The 23009-nt window shown below is 35.4% G+C and overlaps 1 protein-coding gene and 2 pseudogenes across 1 annotated transcript; all 3 read left to right on the top strand.

The window, feature by feature from the left end:
• The first annotated feature begins 1181 nt into the window (after positions 1 to 1181).
• LOC107610651 (pentatricopeptide repeat-containing protein At2g22070-like) lies at positions 1182 to 3358 on the top strand (annotated as a pseudogene).
• Positions 3359 to 12067: 8709 nt separating this feature from the next.
• On the top strand, positions 12068 to 14148 carry LOC107612413 (pentatricopeptide repeat-containing protein At2g22070-like; annotated as a pseudogene).
• Positions 14149 to 18659: 4511 nt separating this feature from the next.
• On the top strand, positions 18660 to 20222 carry LOC107613984 (uncharacterized). The gene is made up of 2 exons (XM_088497553.1): positions 18660 to 18846; positions 19768 to 20222. Exons 1-2 carry the CDS (start codon positions 18793 to 18795, stop codon positions 20068 to 20070), a joined length of 357 nt encoding a protein of 118 aa, XP_088353679.1. The 5' UTR covers positions 18660 to 18792; the 3' UTR covers positions 20071 to 20222.
• Positions 20223 to 23009: the final 2787 nt, after the last annotated feature.

Genomic DNA, 23009 nt, shown 5'->3' with positions numbered 1-23009 from the left:
GGAAAAGCTCCGAATGATGCGACCGCGTGACCCACGCGGGCGCGTGACAGAGGCCACGCACCAGAAATTACAGAATACGCCCCCAGCAAATTCTGAAGCCCTTTTTGGCCCAGATCCAAGTACAGACAGCATAGACCAGAGGTTATAAAGTGTGGGAATGCTTCCATTCAAAGGAGAGCTCGCATATTTTTACCTTTCAATGATTTAGATTTAGTTGAGAGGGAGATCTTCTCTCTCTCTCTTTTAGGATTTAGGATTTCTTCTTGTTTTAAGAGTAACTCTGGATTCCAGGTTTAATGTTCTTTTCTTTTAGTTTTACTTCTATTTATTTATTCCAACATTTGAATTGATTATTATAATTTGATTTAGGAATTCTTCCATGTTACAGACTGTTATTTGAATTAATGATAATTGAGGTATTTTCAGTTTATGATTGTTCTCTTTGACTTAAGTTATCATTGCTTCCCATCTAAGGATATTTATTATTATTCCAGCAATTTTACTTTTTCCCCTTTTGGTTCTGGTTAAGAATTTAGTAACTCAACAGTTATTAAACTCAACATAATTGATAATCGTTATCTTGCTAATTGAGCTGAACTTAAATAATCCCAACCTTTTCTGAGGAAATAATTAGGATTCAAAAGTCAATTTAATTAGTCCCTTGACTTTCCCTTGCCCTGGTAAAGGTTGACCAAGTGGAGTTTAGATTCAACTTTCATTATTGTTGAGAGAGATAACTAAGTTGGACCTCTAATTTCTCTACCTTGCTAAAAGTTGCTTTACAGTTATTATTTATTTTTAATTGCCATTTATTTCACTCGTCATTTAAATTACTTGCTTCTCACCTTCTAAACCCCGATTACAACCTTTATAACCAATAATAAGAACATACTTCCTCGCAGTTCCTTGAGAAGACGACCCGAGGTTTGAATACTCGGTTAACAATTTTTAAGAGGTTTGTTACTTGTGACACCCAAAATGTTTGTACGAAGGGATTTTTGTCGGTTTAGAGACTATATCTACAACGCGACTGTTTTTATGACATTCTTTACTGGCAAAAATCACGACGTCAGTTAATTTTGAGCATGACAGATATCATTACACCTACTGCTCTTTGAATTCATTTTGGATTTTTTTTAACTTTTTAGCAAGAAGGGCATTGATGCAGGAGCAATAGGAGCATGCCAGTTGGATGTCATTCAAGGAGTCACCCCCCAAAATGTCAACATCTTGAAGCTAGTCGAATTTTTGAAAGGTTGGGCGTTGCTCTTTCTTCTTCAATGGCTAAACAAAATCTTAGGCAAGCTATTGATTTTTTGTATTCTCGCAGCCTTGCTACTTCCGATTCCTATACGCGCCATGTCCTTCACCGCGTTCGAGCAAATGACTTTGTTCAAGCCAAGATATTGCAGTCTCACATACAACTTCACCTTTTCCAACCCAAAGACTCCTTCATCCATAACCAGCTTCTCCATTTGTTTGCCAAATGCGGCAAACTCTCCTATGCACGAGACCTGTTTGATAATATGACCCACAGAGATGTTTATTCTTGGAATGCATTGCTTTTTGCTTATGCTAAGTTGGGTTTGGTTGAGGATTTGTGCACTGTCTTTGATCAAATGCCTTTTCGTGATTCTGTTTCTTATAACACCTTGATTGCTTATTTTGCAACTAATGGGCATTCAGGCAAGGCATTGAAGATTTTAGTGAGGATGCAAGAAGATGGGTTTCAACCCACCCAGTACTCCTATGTGAATGCATTGCAAGCATGTTCTAAGCTATTGGATTTGAAGCTTGGTAAGCAGATTCACAGGAGAGTTGTTATTAGTGGTTGTAGGGATAACACTTTTGTATGGAATGCTATCACTGGTGTCTATGTGCAGTGTGGTGATATTCATAGGGCACGGTGGTTTTTTGATCAAATGACACATAAAGATGCTGTTTCCTGGAATCTTATGATCTCTGGATATGTCAAATTGGGGAATCATGATGAGTGCATTCGATTGTTTAATAAGATGAAGTTATTCGGTTTGAAACCTGACCAAGTTACAACATCAATTGTTATCAATGCTTACTTTCAGTGTGGACATGTGGATGATGCAAGGAGGATGTTCAGTGAAATACCTAAGAAGGATGAGATTTGTTGGACAACAATGATAGTTGGTTATGCACAGAATGGAAGAGAAGAGGATGCAATGATGTTGTTTGGCAACATACTACGTGGAGACGTTAGACCTGACAGTTACACCATTTCAAGTGTGGGCAGCTCCTGTGCCAAGCTAGCTTCTTTGTGTTATGGTCAGGTTGTCCTTGGAAAAGTAATAGTAATGGGTGTTGATCATAGAATGCTTGTGTCAAGTGCTCCTGTTGATATGTACTGCAAGTGTGGAGTTTCTTTGGATGCTTGGAACATTTTTGGGACAATGCCTATTTGAAATGTGATTACTTGGAATTCTATGATCCAAGGTTATACACAAAATGGTTAACCACATAAGCACTGGCTCTTTATGAAAGGATACTTCAGGAAAATATCAAACCTGATAGTATTAATTTTGTGGGTGTATTATCTGCTTGTATCAGTGCTGACATGGTTGGAAAAGGACACGAAAATTTTAATTCAATAAGTGAACATGGGATGACACCAATAATGGATCACTATGCATGCATGGTCACTCTAATTGGTCGCTCTAGTAGTGTTGATAAAGCTGTGGATTTGATCAAATCCATGCCTCATGTACCAGATTACCCCATTTGGTCCACCCCACTCTCTATTTGTGCAAAGAAGGGTGACATCAAGAATGCAGAATTGGCAGCTGGTCATTTCTTTAAGTTGGATCCACATAATGCAGGATCTTATATCATGCTTTCAAACTTATATGCTGCTTATGGGAGATAGAAAAAAGTAGGTGATGTACGATCTCTTATGAATAAAAACAACACAAAAAAGTTTGCTGCTTATAGTTTGGTTGAGGTTGAGAGTGAAGTCCACAAATTTGTTTCAGAAGATCATACTCATTCAGCAGTAGAAAAAATCTATGATGAATTGAACAGATTGATTTCAATATTGCAACGAATTGGGTATAATCGTGATACAAACATTGTTTTGTATAATATCAGACATGAGAAAAAATTTAAATCCATCTCATACCACAGTGAGAAACTTGCTCTTGCTTTTGCTTTAATATGAAAACCCAATAGAATTGCACCTATCAGGATCATAAAGAATATACGTGTTTGTGTTGACTGCCATGTGTTTATGAAATTTACATCAGTCCATATTGGAAAGACAATTATTCTGAGAGATTCAAACAAATTCTACCATTTTTCTGGTGGAAAGTGCTCTTGCAAGGACCATTGATAAAGTCTTAATCCAGATAATGATATCCTGTGCATTTAATTATTTTGAAATAGAATGGTTCTGGAAATAGAAGGGAAAATTTAATCTTTATGTAAACGTGGACTCAATAGATTGGAACAGCTGTATAGCACGGGAATGCCTTTAGAAAATTTCTTAGGATGACACAATGTGTTGGACTAGGAAGCAAGTATACTCTTTGAATCCATTAACCAAGAATGGACCTTGAAGAAAGAGAGTAAAGAAAACTATCAAATCCCCATAACTTGCTTGATCCAGACTAGAGGTTCTTTGTGACATGTAGAACTTGCTTGATTCAGACTTGAGGTTATTTGTGACATGTACTGTGTCTACATGTAACTCAATCTTGTGGCAGTGGTAATTGCTTGCCTCTTAAAGTAAATTTAAATTATGTTCATGGATACACCAAAAGCATAATGTGAAAGATCAAGTTAATTTTGCTTCTTTTTTCTTTCTTGGTAGCTCAATTATAGTGACCATACATCATGCAATTTATGAGAATATTATTATTCCTGTATGAGCCGTTTTGTTATTGCTTCCTGTAACATCCTTTGCGGTGTCAAATTTTTGCAAAATTTTCCAAGAGTGTAACATCCTGTACTTTGTTACATTTGAGAGATACTTAAAGTAAATAACTAACATGTTCTATATGGAAACATTTCCTTTGCCTCTTGCAGTGGTAAAGGAAAATGAAAGGATAATTTGTCGATAACTTTATCAAAGATGAAGATGCAACACCCGATGACCTGAGCATTATTGAACCTACATCCTCAAATTTTATCTGCAATACCAATGCTTTAATTCACTGACAAATCTAGATTCTTGATCTCCCCCACTAAGTGATTCAGGCATTTAACTCCTGCAATGGATCTAATAAACTACGAGATGGTTCCAATGTTGGGTAAGTAATACACTAATGCATCAGTTTCAATTCTGAAATTCAAACCTCACATTCTATCATATTGATATATAATTAAATGCCATACTAGCCACTCATAGTTACATGTCCTATACAAACCAGTACCCTTAATGAAACTACAGGGGCACAGAATTCGTGTAGTAAGAAATAAATGATCAACACATTCTATCAGCTCTAATATTATGTTTGTATGTTCCGTTGGCTCGGAGCTTAACGTATAACAATGCTTCTTTAATTAAAGCTTCTCTTTTACTAAGCATGCGTCTAGCCAATGCCGCGATATTCCTGCTTCTCTTAGGTACTTTTGGGTGCAAGGTCATGGCATTTCTTCTTCCAGATGCGGTCTTTTGGCTGTTGAGTTGATTCCTTCTAGTAATGAAGCATGAAGCATCCAGATCATGTTCTTGCATATTACTCTCTTGAAGGGCAGAGAGATGATTTTCCGAATAGCATTGTTAGTGTCCCTTTGGAATTCACCATACGTGCATAAACCTTTTTTTATCCCCTCATACTTTCCCTTGCTTTTCCTGTCTTGTAAATTTTTTCTGTATTTGTAGTATCAGAGTCCTCCTTTTTCAATACAATTCCTAGACAATAGTGTCTTTTTAATAAGGTTATGTTCTTACTTTGTATGGTATCAGGGTTCTGTTGTGTTCTTTTTTGTAATAAGGTTGTTGTATTAAGGTTCTACGAACTTGGTAATTTATTCGCCTTTTTTTTTAAAATAAATTACAAAAAATGATTTATTATCAGAATACGTTCGATTGAAAAGATTTTTAAATTTGCACAACTTCATTTTGCGGTCTCCTTCCACAAAATGAATTTACGTTGCATCTCCAGCCAAATGCCCATGAAATGACTATATCAAGCCTGGTGAACACGAAGTGGCATTTTTAGTGGAGTGTTTATAAGAATACTACTACTAAATATACTACTACTTTAACAAACTTAGATTGGTCGAATGGTCAGCTTACTCGTCCATTTAACCAAGTGTCGAGGGTTCGAATTCCGTTCTGTGTGTACAACAACTCATTGGCTAGCGGCATACCTGTAAATGGTGCTTAGATCCGTGACAGATTAGTCTTTGGCCTATCAGATTGGGGGATATCGTGGGCAACAAAAAAAAAGTATACTACTACTATTACTACTTAATAATAATAAGCGTAAAGTATTTTTTTTTTGTTTTTGAAGTTTGCTAAAAGTTTTTAAAATACTCATAAGAGTTATTTTGTTTCAATTTTATCCCATAAGTTTTTTATTTGTATTAAATATACATCCGAAGGCTAATTTTTCAATAAACTTAGGATCAATTCAGCAACAATTTTATAAGAATAATCCAACACAAGCAAATTGGAGATAGTTGTCATGTATTATTGCTGAATGAGTCCGAATTTTTTTAAAAATTTAGCTGTCAGAGGTATATTTGATACAAATCAAAAAATTTTTTAGACAAAATAAAACTTTGGGGTATTTTTAAAACCTTTGACAAACTTTAAGAATAAAAAATATATTTTACTATAATAATAATAATGATATGGTTCTATTTTATATATCTATATATAAATATATCTTAGTTTTGAGAAAGAAAAACTCTAATTCTTTGCCCTTTTTTGCAATGGCGTTATTCTTATAGAGTTTATTTTGGTGTCAATTGATGATCGGATATTTTATACGCTTTTTGGCATCATTTTCATATAGTTTTTATTATGTTTTGTTTAAGTTTTATTCTATTTTCATAAGTTTTAGTGCAAAATTCATATTTTTTGGATCCTACTTTGAGTTTGTGTGTTTTATGATGTTTTCAGGTATTTTCTGGCTGAAATTGAAGAGCTTTGGAAGAAGTCTGATTCAGAGACAGAGAAAGGACTGCAGATGCTGTCAGGATCTGAACTCCATGCATTCGAAGGAGCATTTCTGGAGCTACAGAAGTCTAAATGGCGTGCTTTCAACAGCTATGGAAAGATAACATCCAGGGCTTTCCATAAATATTAATAGTCCATACTTTTCTCTGGAAATGAAGGTCCAAAACTGGCGTTCAACGCCAGTACTCCACCCTCTTCCTGGCGTTGGACGCCCAAAAGTTAGCAGCTGGTATCCAACACCCAAACAGGAGCCCAAGGCTGGCGTTCAATGCCAATGAAGGATACTAGCTCGTGGATTTCACTCAAGCTTAGCCCAAACACTCACCAAGTGGGCTCCAAAAGTGGATTTTTGCGCTATCAACCTAGTTTACCTTATTTCTGTAATCCTTAGTTATCAGATTAGTATATATAAGAGAAGATCAACCATGTTTAGGATCTTCTGCCTGACCTTATGCCATATTTTCATTTTTCATTGTTCCTTTGTACAGTATAAGTCACTAACCTCCTAAGGTTAAGGTAAGGAGCTCTGCTAATTCTTATGAATTAATAATATCACTATTCTACTTCAATCTACGCTTGATTCTATTCTAAGATGTATCTTCATTCTTCAACCTTATGAATCGGATGACCCGTGACAATCATCCTCATTCTACATGGGTTCTTGCGAGTCCTTGATGGGATAGTACTGAACCACAAGCTTGATTATACATCTCTTAGACGGCTAATCTACGGCTTCGTTGGGGACTTCTCTAGACATCAGTTCAGTCGAGGTGTGGGACGATTAGGGCCTTTGTGGTATAGGCTAGAATCCAAGGAGCAGCGTTCTCTGATCCAGAAGATCCGACCTTGTCTGTGGCCCTTTGAGTAGGATCACCAAGAGAATGGACTGCTAGAGCTTCACCCCCGTTCAGATTGGATGACCGCTGACCTGGTGTTTGATCTGAAGTAGAGGAGATTAATGACCGCTGACCCGGCGTTAATCATATATAGTCTGCCATGGAATGAATCAATCAAAAGTTGGAGTAGATGGTGAGAAAATTTGATCCAGAAGGAAGAAGCATCTCCGAAGCCTCAACAGGTCTCATACCATTGATTTCACACCTATCTAGTAACGTTTTATTTATTTATCTGTTTTATGTGTTTTTTCGTGACAACTATATTTTCTATCCGCCTGACTAAGATCTACAAGGTAACCACTGCTTGCTCAAACCAACAATCTCTGTAGGATCGATCCTCACTCACCTGAGGTATTACTTGGACGACCTGGTATACTTGCCGGTCTATCTGTACGAAACGTGCGGAGTCAGTTTTGTGCACCATCAATAAATTATTAAAATATATTTGATAAATTTTTAATAACTAAAAAATACTGAAAAAATAAAATAACATTATTTTTAAAAATTATAATTTATATTTTTTAAAAAATATTTATTTAAAAATTTTTTATATAATAAATAATTACAAAATATTTTTATACTTAAATATATTTGATAAATAAAAAATAATTTACATAAATTATTCAAACATAAAATTAACTTTCTCTTCTAGAAAGACAACTCTAAAAAAGATGGAGAAGCTGATGGAGGAAAAATGTCGGTAAAGATTTTCACAAAAATATCGCATTACAAGTATAGTTCTAAACCGATAATTAAACCTCAATCAATGTTTAAATTGTTTGTCACAAATACAAACCCAATAAAATTAACCAAAGTATTCAACCTCAGGTTGTCTCTCAAGGAATTGCAGGGAAGTGTGTTTATTATTGGTTAAGGAAAAGTATTTTGGGGGTTTTAAATATGGAACAAGAAATGTAAATGGGGAGAAAATAAACTAATAACTAAGAAAGCTCTTAGCAAGGAAACAGAATTAGAAGTCCTATCCTCATTATCATCGTCAATTGTAATGGAAAATGTGAATTGCCTTCACTTAGTTAACCTCTAACCAATGGAGGAAGGTCAAGTGTATACAATCAACTTGAGTTCACAAGTCCTAGTCAACTCATAGTGAGAGACTAGCTTTGGTGAAGTTCAAGCTAACCGGCAATCTTCAATCACCAATCAACAAAAGACTTTTGATAACTCAAGAGTCTCTAAATAATCAATCCAAGTCAAGAACATAAAAATCTAAATTAAAATTCACCCAAGCATTTTCTCAAACACTTGGAAGGCACAAAATAAAAGCATAGAAAAGTAATAAGAGAATGTAAAATCTAAGATAAAAAATTGCAAGGAATCAATAATAACAAATGAAGAAAGAAGCAATAAACATGAAATACCTCAAACTACATTAAAAGAAAATTGAATCTAACATGAAGAGTTCATAAACTAAATTGGGAAAATTAAGAAATCAACAAGAGAAGATAAACTAAGATGCTAGAATAATAGAATGTAGAATAAAAAACTAAATTAAAGCAAGATGAAAAGCTGAATTCTAGAAGAAATAAACTAAAAACCCTAAAACCTAGAGAGAGGAGAGAGACTCCCTCTCTAGAAAACTATATCTAAAACATAAAATTGTGTGAATGAAAGTTAGTTCCCCTTCTAGCTCTACTCTGCAGCCTCTCATTTGTATTTTTCGGGCCTAAAACTGGGTCAAAAGTAGCCCAGAAATCACCCCTAGCATTTTCTGTAAATTACAGCATGTGACGCTCTATCACGCGTATGCGTCGCTGAACAAATTCCTGGTCACGTGTACGCGTCATCCACGCGTACGCGTCGCTTGTCTCCTGCACCAGTCACGCGTACGCGTCGTTCACGCGTGCGCGTCGCTACCAGATTCTGAAACACTTGATTTCTTGTATTCCTTCCACTTTTGCATGCTTCTTTTTCATCCTCTAAGCTATTCCTGTCCTATAAACCCTGAAAACACTTAACAAATATATCACAGTATCAAATGGTAATAAGACAAAATTAAAATTAGCAAAGTTAAGGCCAAAGAAGCATGTTTTCAATCATAGCACAAAATTAAGAAGGAAAATGTAAAACATGCGAATTATATGCATAAGTGTGAGAATAATGGATAAAATCCACTCAATTCAATACAAAATAAGCCATAAAATAGTGGTTTATAAAAAGCTCACCAAGCCTGTACTCTCTCCATTTCCAAAATTCAAATCCTCTCACAATTTCAGAAATTCGCACTTCTCTGGCTCTACTCTCATCGCCGTCCGCCACCACTTTCTCTCACTCTCACGGTCTCACCGCAAAATCGTCATCTTCCCACGTCTAAGGGCTGAGGCAGAATCGTCATTGCTTTCTCCCATTGCAGCCTGAACGTCGCCGCCACCTCCAGCCCGGTCTTCGTCGCTGCTTCTAGTCCGGTCTTCGTTGCCACCCCCAGCAGGATCTTGGCCGGTCTTCATCGCTGCCGCAGCAGCATCTTAGCTGGTCTTAGTCGCAGCTTGTCCGTCAGCCTCTTCGCCGTTTGCCGCTCTTCCTTCCGGTAAGTCTTCTGTGATCTTATTCAATGTGTGTGTACCTTATGACCTTGATGGAGCATGGTAATTGAAAACAAAGGAATGCCGATGAAGAAGATTGGAACCATTATTATAGCAAGAATGTTGTTGAGGGTGCTACTTAGTTTTAGTGATTGATGAGATGATTGTGGATCTTGTTGCTGAAGAAGCACTATTACTTGTGTTTGTTGTTGTGTTCAAACAGAGTTAAGGATGATTAAACAAAATGGCTCAGTGTGTACGCTTCTTGTGCCATTATTGAATTTGAATTACAAAATTAGTGAGCTGTTGTGTAAACAACTAACTTGTGCCTCTTATGACAGACGTATGTGTGTAGGCGTGTTTTGTATATGCAATGTAGATATTAAAGAAGAACTTGCAGCAATTCATATGATTTTGGTGTTGTCTTGACTCAATTTAATATCTTTATTTTAATTGTTATATTTTCTTTTTTAAGTTGGTTCTTTTAAAAAAGACCAGTACTAATGTTGTTGTTATAATTGATAAAGAGAACATATATTACCCTGATTCTTAATACAATTTAATCAGCAAGATTACATTTAATATTGAAGAACATATATTACCTTGAGGATTATCTTTTTTCTAATCTTTTTTTTATTTTTTTTTATTTTTTAAAAATCCATGGATGCAGGGTCCCCGTTATCCGTTGCGGGGAAGGGGAGGGATTTTTGATGCCCATTCCTATATTTCATGAAATATTGCTTTTGTTTCTTACTAGCAATTGTCATAAAATTCCTCTGTATTCCCTGAACACCCTTCTCCTTTACATACTTTTTTTGGATGGTTATTTCTTCTTGGAAAATTGAAATGTTTCTAATTTGCATGTAGAAAATGAAAACAATTCTTAAAGAGCGTGTGCTATGAATCTATTTTTATTAAACTTTAATCCAAAAAAAACTTATTCAAATGATACAATATTAAAATTTAATAAAAATTTAAATTTCTTGCTTTAACAATGTTGAGTTCATAGATGTCCTATTCTTTATGTTATTATCTTACACAATTTAGTTTGTTTCATGCATCTCATTTTAGAACTTGTTGAAGACATTTTTGTTTTAATGGATATACAGTTTTCTTGAGTATTATATTTAAAATGAAATAGAAAATTAAAATACTGACTATGCCACAAATAAATTTGGAGTTGAAAGGATCATAACATTATACTATTATGAATAAATAACTGAACCAAAAGGGCTTAAAGTATAATGCCTTCTTGTTTTGAACTAAAAAATGTACATGCTATAAATATAAAAAATGTAAAAAATTAGAGTCCAAGTGAGGCTTACTTTTGGTGTTGGTTGTGTAGTCTATTGGTGAAGAATTACAAGGAATTAGGCTACCATTTCATGATGCCATACACTTTATTTCCAATTGTTCTTCCTGCAGTGGAGGTAAACATTACCTTACATAGATAATTAGATAGATAGATACATATTAGATAGAAAGAAAGAAGATCGAAGGTGGATAGATAATCCTTATGTAGATATGGATAGATAGAGAGATATGAGATAATCTTTACGTTCATAACATTCAATGGGGTTTTGTTTTGAAACATAGGTAAGCACATGGCCAGCTTTCGCGTTTCTACATCATCTTTTCCTTCATCTCGTCAAAGCCAATGATGATGTTTCCAATGAGCAATTTGGGGGCAATGTGCTCCTTTCGACGTACTTGTGGAGGTTGCCAAGTCTGAAGCTAAGATGTCACAGCCAATGGAGTTGGCCTTGGGTTCACGATGAAGGAGAATGAGATAGAGTAAATGAAGGGGGTGAAGCCATTTTTTTTCCTAAAGCAAACATACATGTTTGATTTTGTTTTTAAAATTTAAAAGTTGTTGAGTAATTAAGTCATGTCAGTATAATGATTATGAATATATAAATTATTAGTTTCAAGTTTTCAAATTTTGAAGTTGGTTTGTTTTGTTGGTGAGATATGTTGGCAAGTGGCAAGTAATATAATTATAATGTAATACAACTATAGGTGTGAACTACTTTCTGTAAAAGTAAACAATGAAGCAATTTTTTTATTAATCTTTTATAAACAGCAGTATAAAGCTAGCATCAGCACTTGATGCATTGTAAAATAATATACATACATTCAACATGAACCGCAGCTGCTGCATTATATCCTATTATGATGCTATAGCTTTCATTGCCAATTGGCAGCCATGTATTTGATTGGAGAACATAACATGCCACATATATGTCCAAACAAAAGCCAGAGCATGTTAATTTTGGGCATGACAGTTATCATTGCACCTACTGCTCTTTGAATTCATTTTGGATTTTTTTTAAACTTTTCAGCAAAAAGGGCATTGATGCAGGAGCAATAAGAGCATGCCAGTTGGATGCCATTCAAGGAGTCACCCCCCAAAATGTTAACATCTTGAAGCTAGTCGCATTTTTGAAAGGTTGGGCATTGCACTTTCTTCTTCAATGGCTAAACAAAATCTTAGGCAAGTTATTGATTTTTTTTTATTCTCGCGGCCTTGCTACTTCTGATTCCTATACGCGCCATACCCTTCACTGCGGTCAAGCAAATGACTTTGTTCAAGTCAAGAGATTGCAGTCTCACATGCAACTTCACCTTTTCTAACCCAAAGACTCCTTCATCCACAACCAGCTCCTCCATTTGTTTGTCAAATGTGGCAAACTCTCCTATGCACGAGACTTGTTTGATAATATGACCCACGTTGATGTTTATTCTTGGAATGCCTTGCTTTCTGCTTATGCTAAGTTGGGTTTGGTTGAGGATTTGTGCACTGTCTTTGATCAAATGCCTTTTCGTGATTCTATTTTTTATAACACCTTGATTGCTTGTTTTGCAACTAATGGGCATTCAGGCAAGGCATTGAAGATTTTAGTGAGGATGCAAGAAGATGGTTTCAGCCCACCCAGTACTCCTATGTGAATGCATTGCAAGCATGTTCTAAACTCTTGGATTTGAAGCTTGGTAAGCAGATTCATGGGAGAGTTGTTATTAGTGGTTGTGGGGATAACACTTTTGTATGGAATGCTATCACTGGTGTCTATGGGAAGTGTGGTGATTTTCACATGGCACAGTGGTTCTTTGATCGAATGACACATAAGAATGTTGTTTCCTGAAATCTTATGATCTCTGGATGTGTCAAATTGTGAAATCATGATGAGTGCATTCAATTGTTTAATAAGATGAAATTATTGGGTTTGAAACCTGACCAAGTTAGAACATCAATTGTTATCAATGCTTACTTTCAATGTGGACATGTTGATGATGCAAGGAGGATGTTTAGTGAAATACCTAGAAAGGATGAGATTTGTTGGACAAAAATGATAGTTGGTTATGCACAGAACGGAAGAGAAGATGATGCATTGATGTTGTTTGGTGACATACTGCGTGGAGATGTTAGACCGGACAGTTACACCATTTCAAGTGTGGTTAGCTCCTGTGCCAAGCTAGCTTCTTTGTTTCATGGTCAGGTTGTCCATGGAAAAGTAATAGTAATGGGTGTTGATCATAGCATGCTTTTGTCAAGTGCTCTTGTTGATATGTACTGCAAGTGTGGAGTCACTTTGGATGCTTGGAGCATTTTTGGGACAATGCCTATTCGGATTGTGATTACTTGGAATTCTATGATCCATGGTTATGCACAAAATGGTCAACCACATGACGCACTGGTTCTTTACGAAAGGATGCTTCAGGAAAATATCAAACCTGATAGCATTAGTTTTATGGGTGTATTATTTGCTTGTATCAGTGCTGACATGGTCGCAAAAGGACAGGAATATTTTAATTCAATAAGTGAACATGGGATGACACCAACATTGGATCAGTATGCATGTACGGTCAATCTCATTGGTTGCTCTAGTAGTGTTGATAAAGCTGTGGATTTGATCAAATGCATTTTGCATGAACCAGATTACCTCATTTGGTCCACCCTACTCTCTATTTGTGCAAAGAAGGGTGATATCAAGATGCAGAATTGGCAGCTGGTCATCTCTTCAAGTTGGATCCACATAATGCAGGACCTTATATCATGCTTTCTAACTTATACACTGCTTGTGGGAGATGGGAAAAAGTAGGTGATGTACGATTTCTCATGAATAAAAACAATGCAAAAAAGTTTGTTGCTTATAGTTTGGTTGAGGTTGAGAGTGATGTCAACAAATTTGTTTCAGAAGATCGTGCTCATCCAGCAGTGGAAAAAATCTATGATGAATTGAACATATTGATTTCAATATTGCAACAAATTGGGTATAATCCAAATACAAACATTGTTCTAGATAATGTGGGACAGGAGGATAAATTTAAATCCATCTCATACCATAGTGAGAAACTTGCTCTTGCTTTTGCTTTAATCAGAAAGCCCAATGGAATTGCACCTATCAGGATTATAAAGAATATACATGTTTGTGATGACTGCCATGTGTTTATGAAATTTGCATCGGTCCATATTGGAAGGACAATCATTCTGAGAGATTTAAACAAATTCCATCATTTCTCTGGTGGGAAGTGCTCTTGCAAGGACCATTGGTAAAGTCTTAATCCAGATAATGATATCCTGTGCATTTAATTGTTTTGAAATGGAATGGTGTTGGCAATAGATTGGAACAACTGTATAGCACGGGAATGCCTTTAGAAATTTTCTTGGGATGACACAATGTGTTGGACTAGGAATCAAGTATACTCTTTGAATCCATTAACTAAGAATGGACCTTGAAGAAAGAGTGTCAAGAAAACTATCAAATCCCCATAACTTGCTTGATCCAGACTAGAGGTTCTTTGTGAGATGTACTGTGTCTACATGTAACTCAATCTTGCGATAGTGGTAATTTTTTTTCTCTTAAGGTAAATTTGAATTATATTCGTGGATACACCAAAAGTATAGTGTGAAAGATCAAGTTAATTTTGCTTTTTTTTCTTTCTTGGTAGCTTAATTACAGTTGCTGCTAGACATTATTGATATAGAACTTTATTATTCATTATTTTTCATATTTCATAGTTGATAGTGACCATACATCATGCAATTTATGAGAATATTGTTATTCATGTATGAGCTGTTTGGTTATTGGTTCCCTGTAACATCCTTTGCGGTGTCAAATTTTTGCAAAATTTGCTAAGAGGGTAACATCCTGTACTTTGATACATTTGAGAGATACTTGATGTAAATTACTAACATGTTCTATTTGGGAATATTTTCTTTGCCTCTTGCAGTGGTAAAGGAAAAATGAAAGGATAATTTGTCAATAACTTTATCAGAGATGAAGATGCAACACCCAATGACCTGAGCATTATTGAAACTACAGGGGCACAGAATTCGTGTAGTGAAGAAAGAAATGACCAACACATTCTTTCAGCTCTAATATTATGTTAGTATATTTCATTAGATTGGAGCATAACTTATAACAATGCTTCTTTAGTTAAAGTTTCTCTTTTACCGAGCGTGCCCTAGCCATTGCCGCGATGTTCCTGGCTTCTCTTAGGTACTTTTGGGTGCAAGGCCATGGTGTCTCTTCTTCCAGATGCGGTCTTTTGGCTGTTGAGTTGATTCTTTCTAGTAATGAAGCATGAAGCATCCAGATCATGTTCTTGCATATTACTCTCTTGAAGGGCAATGAGATTATTTTCCAGATACCATTGTTAGTGTCCCTTTGGAATTCACCATATATGCTTAAACCTTTTTTTTGTCCCCTCATACTTCCCCTTGCTTTTTTTGTCTTGTAAATTTTTGCTGTATTTGTAGTATCAGGGTTCTCATTTTTCAATGCAATTCTTAGACAATAGTGTCTTTTTAATAAGGTTATGTTCTTACTTTGTTTGGTATCAGGGTTCTATTGTATTCTTGTTTGTAATAAGGTTGTAGTATTAGGGTTCTACGAACTTGGCAATTTATTCGCCTTTTTTTAAATAAATAACAAAAAATGATTTATTATCAGAATACGTTCGGCAGAAAAGATTTTTAAATTCGCACAACTTCATTTTGCGGTCTCCTTCCACAAAATGAATTTACATTGCATCTCCAGCCAATTGCCCACGAAATGACCATATCAAGCCTGATGCACACAAAGTGGAATTTTAAGTGCATTGTTTATACAATACTACCACTAAATATACTACTACTATAACAAACTTGTATTAGTCGAATGGTTAGCTTACTCGTCCGTTTAACTAAATGTTGGGGTTCAAATTTCGTTTTGTGCGTGCAGCAACTCATTGGTCAACGGCATACCTGTAAATGGAGCTCAAATTCGTGACGGATTAGTTTTTAGCCTGACGGGTTGGAGGATATCGTGGGCAACAAAAAAAAAGTATACTACTACTATTACTATTTAATAATAATAATACGGGTAAAGTATTTTTTTGTTTTTGAAGTTTACTAAAAGTTTTAAAAAATACTCATAAGAGTTATTTTGTTTCAATTTGTCCCATAAGTTTTCGATTATATTAAATATACTCCTAACGGCTAATTTTTCAAAAAACTTAGGATCAATTCAGCAACAATTTTATAAGAATAACCCAACAAAGCAAATTAGAGATAGTTGTCATGTATTGCTGCTGAATTAGTCCTAATTTTTTTTGAAAATTTAGTTGTCAGAGGTATATTTAATACAACTAAAAAATCTTTTAGACAAAATAAAACTTTGAGATATTTTTAAAACTTTTGACAAACTTTAAGAACAAAAAATATATTTTACTCTAATAATAATAATAATAATAATAATAATAATAATAATAATAATAATAATAATAATAATAATAATAATAATAATAATAATATGGCTCTAATTCTTTTTAAACATATTTTGTTGGCAGTGCAAATGAGATACTTTTATTATTATCTCGTTTTCGATGCTAACAATAAATTCATATTCTGTGGTACAGTTTGAATTGATTTAAAAAATAAAAAATTGATATAATATGTTACAATTTAGATCGTATTGTTTTGATTTTGATTTTTTTAATTTAATTCGAATTGTATCACTTTAATTTTATTAAAAAAATATAATTCGTATGTCATCAATTTAAATTTATTTTTTAATTCAGTCTAACTCAAATTTGTATTAGACTTTAAAATTATTTATTTTTTCTTGAAGATTATATTAGATTCAAATAGAATTTTGGAATAAGTACTATTTCGGTTTCTAAAATTTAGAATCAAAATCAAAATCATCCATAACTTTATTTTTTTTTAAAAAATGGTCTTTAACATTGTATTTTGAATTAAAATCATTTTTTAAAATTTTTTTGAACAAAAATGCCCTTGTCTTTGTTCTGACTCTATTCCATCATCCACCACCACCACCCTTACTCCCACCAAGTACTAGCATTCAAATTCAAAAACACATCATTTAACAACAACAACAATAATGTAGCATTTAAATTTAAACAACTATCCATTTCATCTATCACCAATAACACAACATGCAAATTCAAGAATAACACCACCAACAACATCATCCATTGCAACCTAATCCTTCAAATTCAACAACAACAATAACAGCACCACCAACACAACATTCATATTTTTTTGAAAGAAAGAAAGAAAGAGAAATTAGGAGAGAAAGAGACAAGAGAGATGGAATGAGCTTAGTGAAAGAGGAGAAGAAGAAGAAAAAAAGAGAAAAACTGGAAAGTTGGGCAAATGCAATGAGAAAATTTGCCATCACTCCTGCTAGTTGGGTTAGTGAAAAGAGAGACTGAGAAGAGAGGAAGAGAGTGCGCGAGCTTGTCAAAAAGGGAAAGAAGAGGATATCTGAGCTCTGTTTATCCTTTTCTACCTCCACTGCTACCACCATTAAAATCGTCGTTGTTGTTGCTCCTGTTCTCTAAAACCATCGCCGGAAAAGGAAAGAATAGGAGATCTAAAACCACCGCTGCTCTCTCTCTCTCTCTCTCTCTCTCTCTCTCTCTCTCTCTCTCTCTCTCTCTCTCTCTCTCTCTCTCTCTCTCTCTCTCTCTCTCTCTCTCTCTCTCTCTCTCTCTCTCTCTCTCTCTCTCTCTCTCTCTCTCTCTCTCTGATCTAATGGAGATAGGATTAGCGAGATTAGGGTAAAATGGTCAAAAGGATTATTTCAAAAATAATTTTAATGTTAAGGACTATTTTGAATAAAAAAAGGTTAGTAACGATTTTGATTTCGACCCAAATCTTAGGGACCAAAAGAATACTTATCATTAACATTTAATTTTTAAAAGTTTTGAAAAGAGGAGAGAGGTTGTAGTGCTAATTAATAAGATTGTAGTGTTAATAAATAGAAATTGTGGCTTTAGGTGATGTAGAAATTGTAAGAATTTATAAATATTAAATTTTATTGATTAACGTTGTATCAACTCACGTCAACTTAGAAATTAAATTTAAATTAATACAATAAAATTTTAATTTTTTAATGAGATTGAATTAAACTGTTAATTAAAAATAAAGCAATATAATTCAAATCATAATAAATTATATTAATTTTTATCTTTTGAATATGTCATCTTTTATATTTATTTTATTTGTTTATAAAAAATCCTTATTATTATTAGAGAAATACTAGAAAACCAGAAGAATTTATTATTTTTAGCCAGCAGTTAGCTATCAATGTTTAAAAATATGAATTAAAATATGTTGTTAGAGATAACTAGACTAAAATAATTAGATTCATGACTAAAAATACTAATAAAAATGATAAATTTTGTTGGTCTTTAAATTATTGTTATTATTATTATTGAGTATTTATAATCCTTAATCTTGTTTGTATTATTAGCAACTGTGTTACTATTATTAGCAGCAACAATAGTAATGCTGTAATAGCAGAGTATTAGTAGTAGTCGTATATTTAGTAATAGTAGTATTGTACTATTGTTAGAAGGAGTTTTTTTGTGTGGAAAAAGTATAATCTGAAGGACTAGGTAGTGAATAAAAATAATCAGAAACACCGGGGTCGATTCACAAATAAGGAATTGTAGCAATTTGGGTATAAATTACTAAATTATTTACCAACTAAAAGTTTTTACGGTTAATCACCTCAATTTCATTAGATCAAAATTCTAAATAGAAGCTCATTAATAGGTAGAGTTAAATTAGGTTGGGGGAGGGGAAAGCTTCGTTTAGACCATTGAGAAGCAGACGGTGTTGCACAACGAAGGAGAGCGAGGGGTTGAAAGCCGCCGAAGCAGAGGCGTAGATCGGGCCTTGGCCGCGATGAGGTTCACCACAAGGGAGGCAATGGAAGACATGGGACAACCAGCGTCACAGGTACGTTGTGTCGATCGTCTTTAGTTATTTAGGGTCACATCAGCACTAATCTGTTCGGAACCATGGTGAAGGTATGCTCCCGAAAATGGTTTCAATTGGGGTGATCGTGCCTTGGCAGTGGTTTTGCAAGGACGACAATTTTCATGTTGCAATGTTTATAGTGTGTAATATGGGTAGAAAGATTTAGGGTTTAAATGTCTGATTTGTTATGTATGTAATGTAATTGCTATTATTAATTTATTGAGATTAAAACTAAAAACAAAAAAGAGAAATTGATAGAAAATTAATGAAATGTGTTCAATCAATTAATCAATTAAATAAATAATACATTTGTCTTTAATTTCCATTACTTTTCCACACGGTACGCTATCTCTAGTTTATATGACTATGATGACTAAAGTTTTAACTTTCTCAAGCTTCCATCATATATTGTTATCGTTGCCTCATGTCTTATATACACAAATTTGAAATTATTAAAAGATGTATTCAAATTGTTGTATTTTTATTTATGAACTGGAGATGGATTCGACATATATATAAGGTCTTTACTTACGTGCGTGATATCATTGTGGAAGCAGAAAAGATCAATGAGAAGTTTCATTTGTTGTGCATCAAAGGGGTTTTGACTTAGGCTTCGTTGGGTATTTTTGTTTTGGATCATTAGTACAATAATGCTAGGTTTTGATTGTGATCGATTGATAATGCCAAGTTTCATTTATTGTGATATCTGAACTGTTTCAGGTGAATGGCTTTGCAGAACAAAGCTATGAGGTGTCCTCTAATTTTCACCGAGTCCATGCACTGCAAGTGTATGTGTTTGTTGATTTGTGAAGTTTATAATTTGTTATTGTCCAGAGTATGTTGTTGAGCCCATGTGTTGGTCCAAGCTTGGTATAACTCATGGCCTATGTTGTGTGTTAGGTTGGGAAAGATGGGATGAATGGTGACACCGTTCCTACGGAGGAAACAGAAGCAATGAAGTTGTCAAAAGGAGCTGCAGTGATAGAAGTAGAAAAATCAGCGATAATTGTTAATGGGATTGGGTCGTTCGCTGCAATTGATTTTTCATCCGTGACTGCAAAGGACATCCTTATGACTGAGTTTATAAATTTTCAAGCTGCTTATGATTTCTATAACGAATACGGTCGCATAAAGAAATTCTTGGTAAGGAGGTCGAAAGTGGAGCACAGAACAAAGCATGGGACGGATGGTGAAATCATTTAGCGGATATTCGTTTGCTCGAGGCAAGGAGAGTGAGAGGGGAAACACATGCAGTGGTGAGGCAGGAAAGTGGTTCCTCGACCAATCACATGATGCGAGTGTGAAGCTCGGATAAAGGTGCATGTTGATGATACTAGTGGGCGATGGTATGTTGAACAATTTTGTGATAACCACAATTATGTCATGCTGGATGCGAGGTTTAGGGGACTGATGTGGTCACACAGATCAGTAAAGGAAGGTGATTTGCACCAAATCAATTCGATAAGGAAAGATGGGTTGCGAGTGCCAACGATATTCCACGCTTTTTCCAATCAGTCAAGGGGTTGCGAGACGGTTTGGTTTGAAATAAAGGATAACTATAATGCAATAGAGAAGCAAAGGCGGGCTAGTGCGATAGATGCTGAGACCACATTGAAGTTTTTGTCTGGTTTAAGGAGTAATGATTATGAAATGTTTTGGAAGCACTCGCTGGATGGTGAGAAGAGGCTTCAAAATCTTTTTTGGCATGACGGCACAAGTCATTATAACTGTAGTGTCTTTGGGGATGTTTGGGGTTTGATGCAACGTACAGTCTGAATAAATACAAATACCCGTTGGTAATATTCTCAGGGGTGGACCATCATATGAGGACTGTGGTGTTCGGTTGCACGATTTTGAATAATAAAAGCAAAGATGGCTGCAACTGAGGCTTTGATTGAGTGGCTATATGCATTGCCTTTTCATATGTTGCATCTGGGTTCGAATCTTGGCGATAGCCAAGCCGTAGATAGAACCCTTGTGTGTGTGTAGGTGTGGTGTGTGTGAGTGTGACCTAGGATTGGGGGTTATCCAATCTATCAGACAAAAAAAAGGCGAAGATACCTACGTGTGGTTGTTGTGGTCATTTCTTGAGGCAATGAAAGGAAAAGCATTGAAGTCCGTCATGACGGATGGGGATCTTACAATGAAGAGTGTGATTAGTACAATTTTTCCTGGTGCACATCATAGGTTGTGCAGCTAGCATTTATTAAGGAATGACACTGTTAAGGTTAGACGGTTGGGTTTTTTCAAAAATTTTGTTTATGCTTGATGGGAGATCTTGAGGTTGATGAATTTGAGAGAATATAGAAGGATAGTATGGCAGAGTTCGGGTTAGAGCACCATCCATGGTTAGCTTACATGTATGCAAGGAAGCATTCGTGGTCTAATGCGCATATCGGGAAAATTTCTTTGCAGAACTGAAGACAATGTTGAGGTGCGAGGCGTTAAATATGCAGATAGGGAATTTATACATAACAGGTACAATTTGAGAGAACTTTTGGAGCACTTTCAATACTATCTCGAGTTCATGAGAAGAAGACAAGTGGTGCAGATTATAAGTTTGCATATGGGGATCCTGTAGTAAAAACAAAACTTGAAGCCATTAAGCAGTTTGCAGGGACGGTTTATATGAAAGAGGTTTCTGAACTATTTTGGGAATTGTGCTAATGCTAGCCAGCAATATCAAAGTTGAGTCCAGCAAGAAGACTAGTGCTTGTATATTGTTTGAGGTTGCGATATACTGCAAGTACAGAGCATGGGTTGTGGCATGGGTTGAGGAAGACGAAGAATTCAGTTGCTCCTGTCAGTGCATGCAGTCGTTTGGGCTTCCTTGTGTACACATCGCAGGGGTGTTGTTATATTTGAACATGACTATGATACCCGAAAGTCTGATGAGCGGATATTTTATATGCTTTTTGGCATCATTTTCATATTGTTTTAGTTATGTTTTGTTTAAGTTTTATTATGTTTTCATAGATTTTAGTACAAAATTCACATTTTTGGATTCTACTATGAGTTGTTGTGTTTTATGGTGATTTCAGGTAAATTCTGGCTGAAATTGAGGAGCTTTGGCAAAGTCTGATTCAGAGGCAAGGAAAAGCATAGCAGATGTTGTTAGAATCTGACCTCCATGTACTCAAATGAGCATTTCTGGAGCTACAAAGGTTCAAATGAGGAGTTCTCAACGACGTTGAAAAGCTAACTTTCAGAGCTTTCCAAAAATATATAATTATTTATACTTTTCTTTGAAGAAGCCTGCCCATACTAGGCGTTGAACGCCAAGGAGCTACCCCCTGGCTAGCGTTCAACGCCTCAAGGAGACAAGCCAGCGTTGAACGCCCAAAAACCACCCCATTCCTGGCGTTCAACACCCACCAAGACACAAGGCAGCGCCAATCACCCCCTAATGGGCATTCAACGCCCATTCCTCAAAGTTGGATGCCAAGCTCAGCCCAAGTACTCAACCAAAGTGGGCCCAAGGATGGATTTTCGCACCTCTAGTCTAGTATGTCATACTTTTTGTACTTCTTAGTCATTAGATTAGTATTTAAAAGGAAAGATCACCCATGTTTAGGATCTTCTGCCTTATTTTTACCTTTTCATGTTTTACTTTCTGTAGAGCATGAGCAACTAAACCTCCTAAGTTAGGTTTAGGAGCTCTGTTGATTCTCATGGATTAATAACATTACTGGTCTATTTCAATACACGTTTGATTCCATTCTCTTATGTATTTTCGTCCTTCATATCATGAATTGAAGATGACCTATGACAATCATCCTTGTTCTACATGGGTTCCGTGTGAGTCTTGCCCGGATAGCATTGAACCACAAGGTAGAGAATGCACTGCGGATTCCAAGAGCGTGCTTCGGCGACTTTGGATATGTGACATATAATCTCGTTGACCATGGGTTACTGAGGTTTCTGTGGCATTAAGACTAGAGTATGAAAAGCAGCGTTCCCTGATCTGGAAGATCCGACCTTGTCTGTGGCGTTTTGAGTAGGATCGCGAAGATGAGTGGATTGCTTAGGTCTTCACCTTCGACTATAGTGGGAAGCCATGAGTTAACTTGATTTGGATGCTACATGAGTTGCTAGGATATGGTGGACTGCTATGGTTCAGAAGAGACTAACTTGATGAAGAT

This window comes from Arachis ipaensis, chromosome B8 (genome assembly GCF_059453495.1).
Source record: "Arachis ipaensis isolate K30076 ecotype BB chromosome B8, ASM5945349v1, whole genome shotgun sequence".
Lineage (NCBI taxonomy): Eukaryota > Viridiplantae > Streptophyta > Magnoliopsida > Fabales > Fabaceae > Arachis > Arachis ipaensis.
This window is presented reverse-complemented; position numbering and strand designations above follow the sequence as displayed.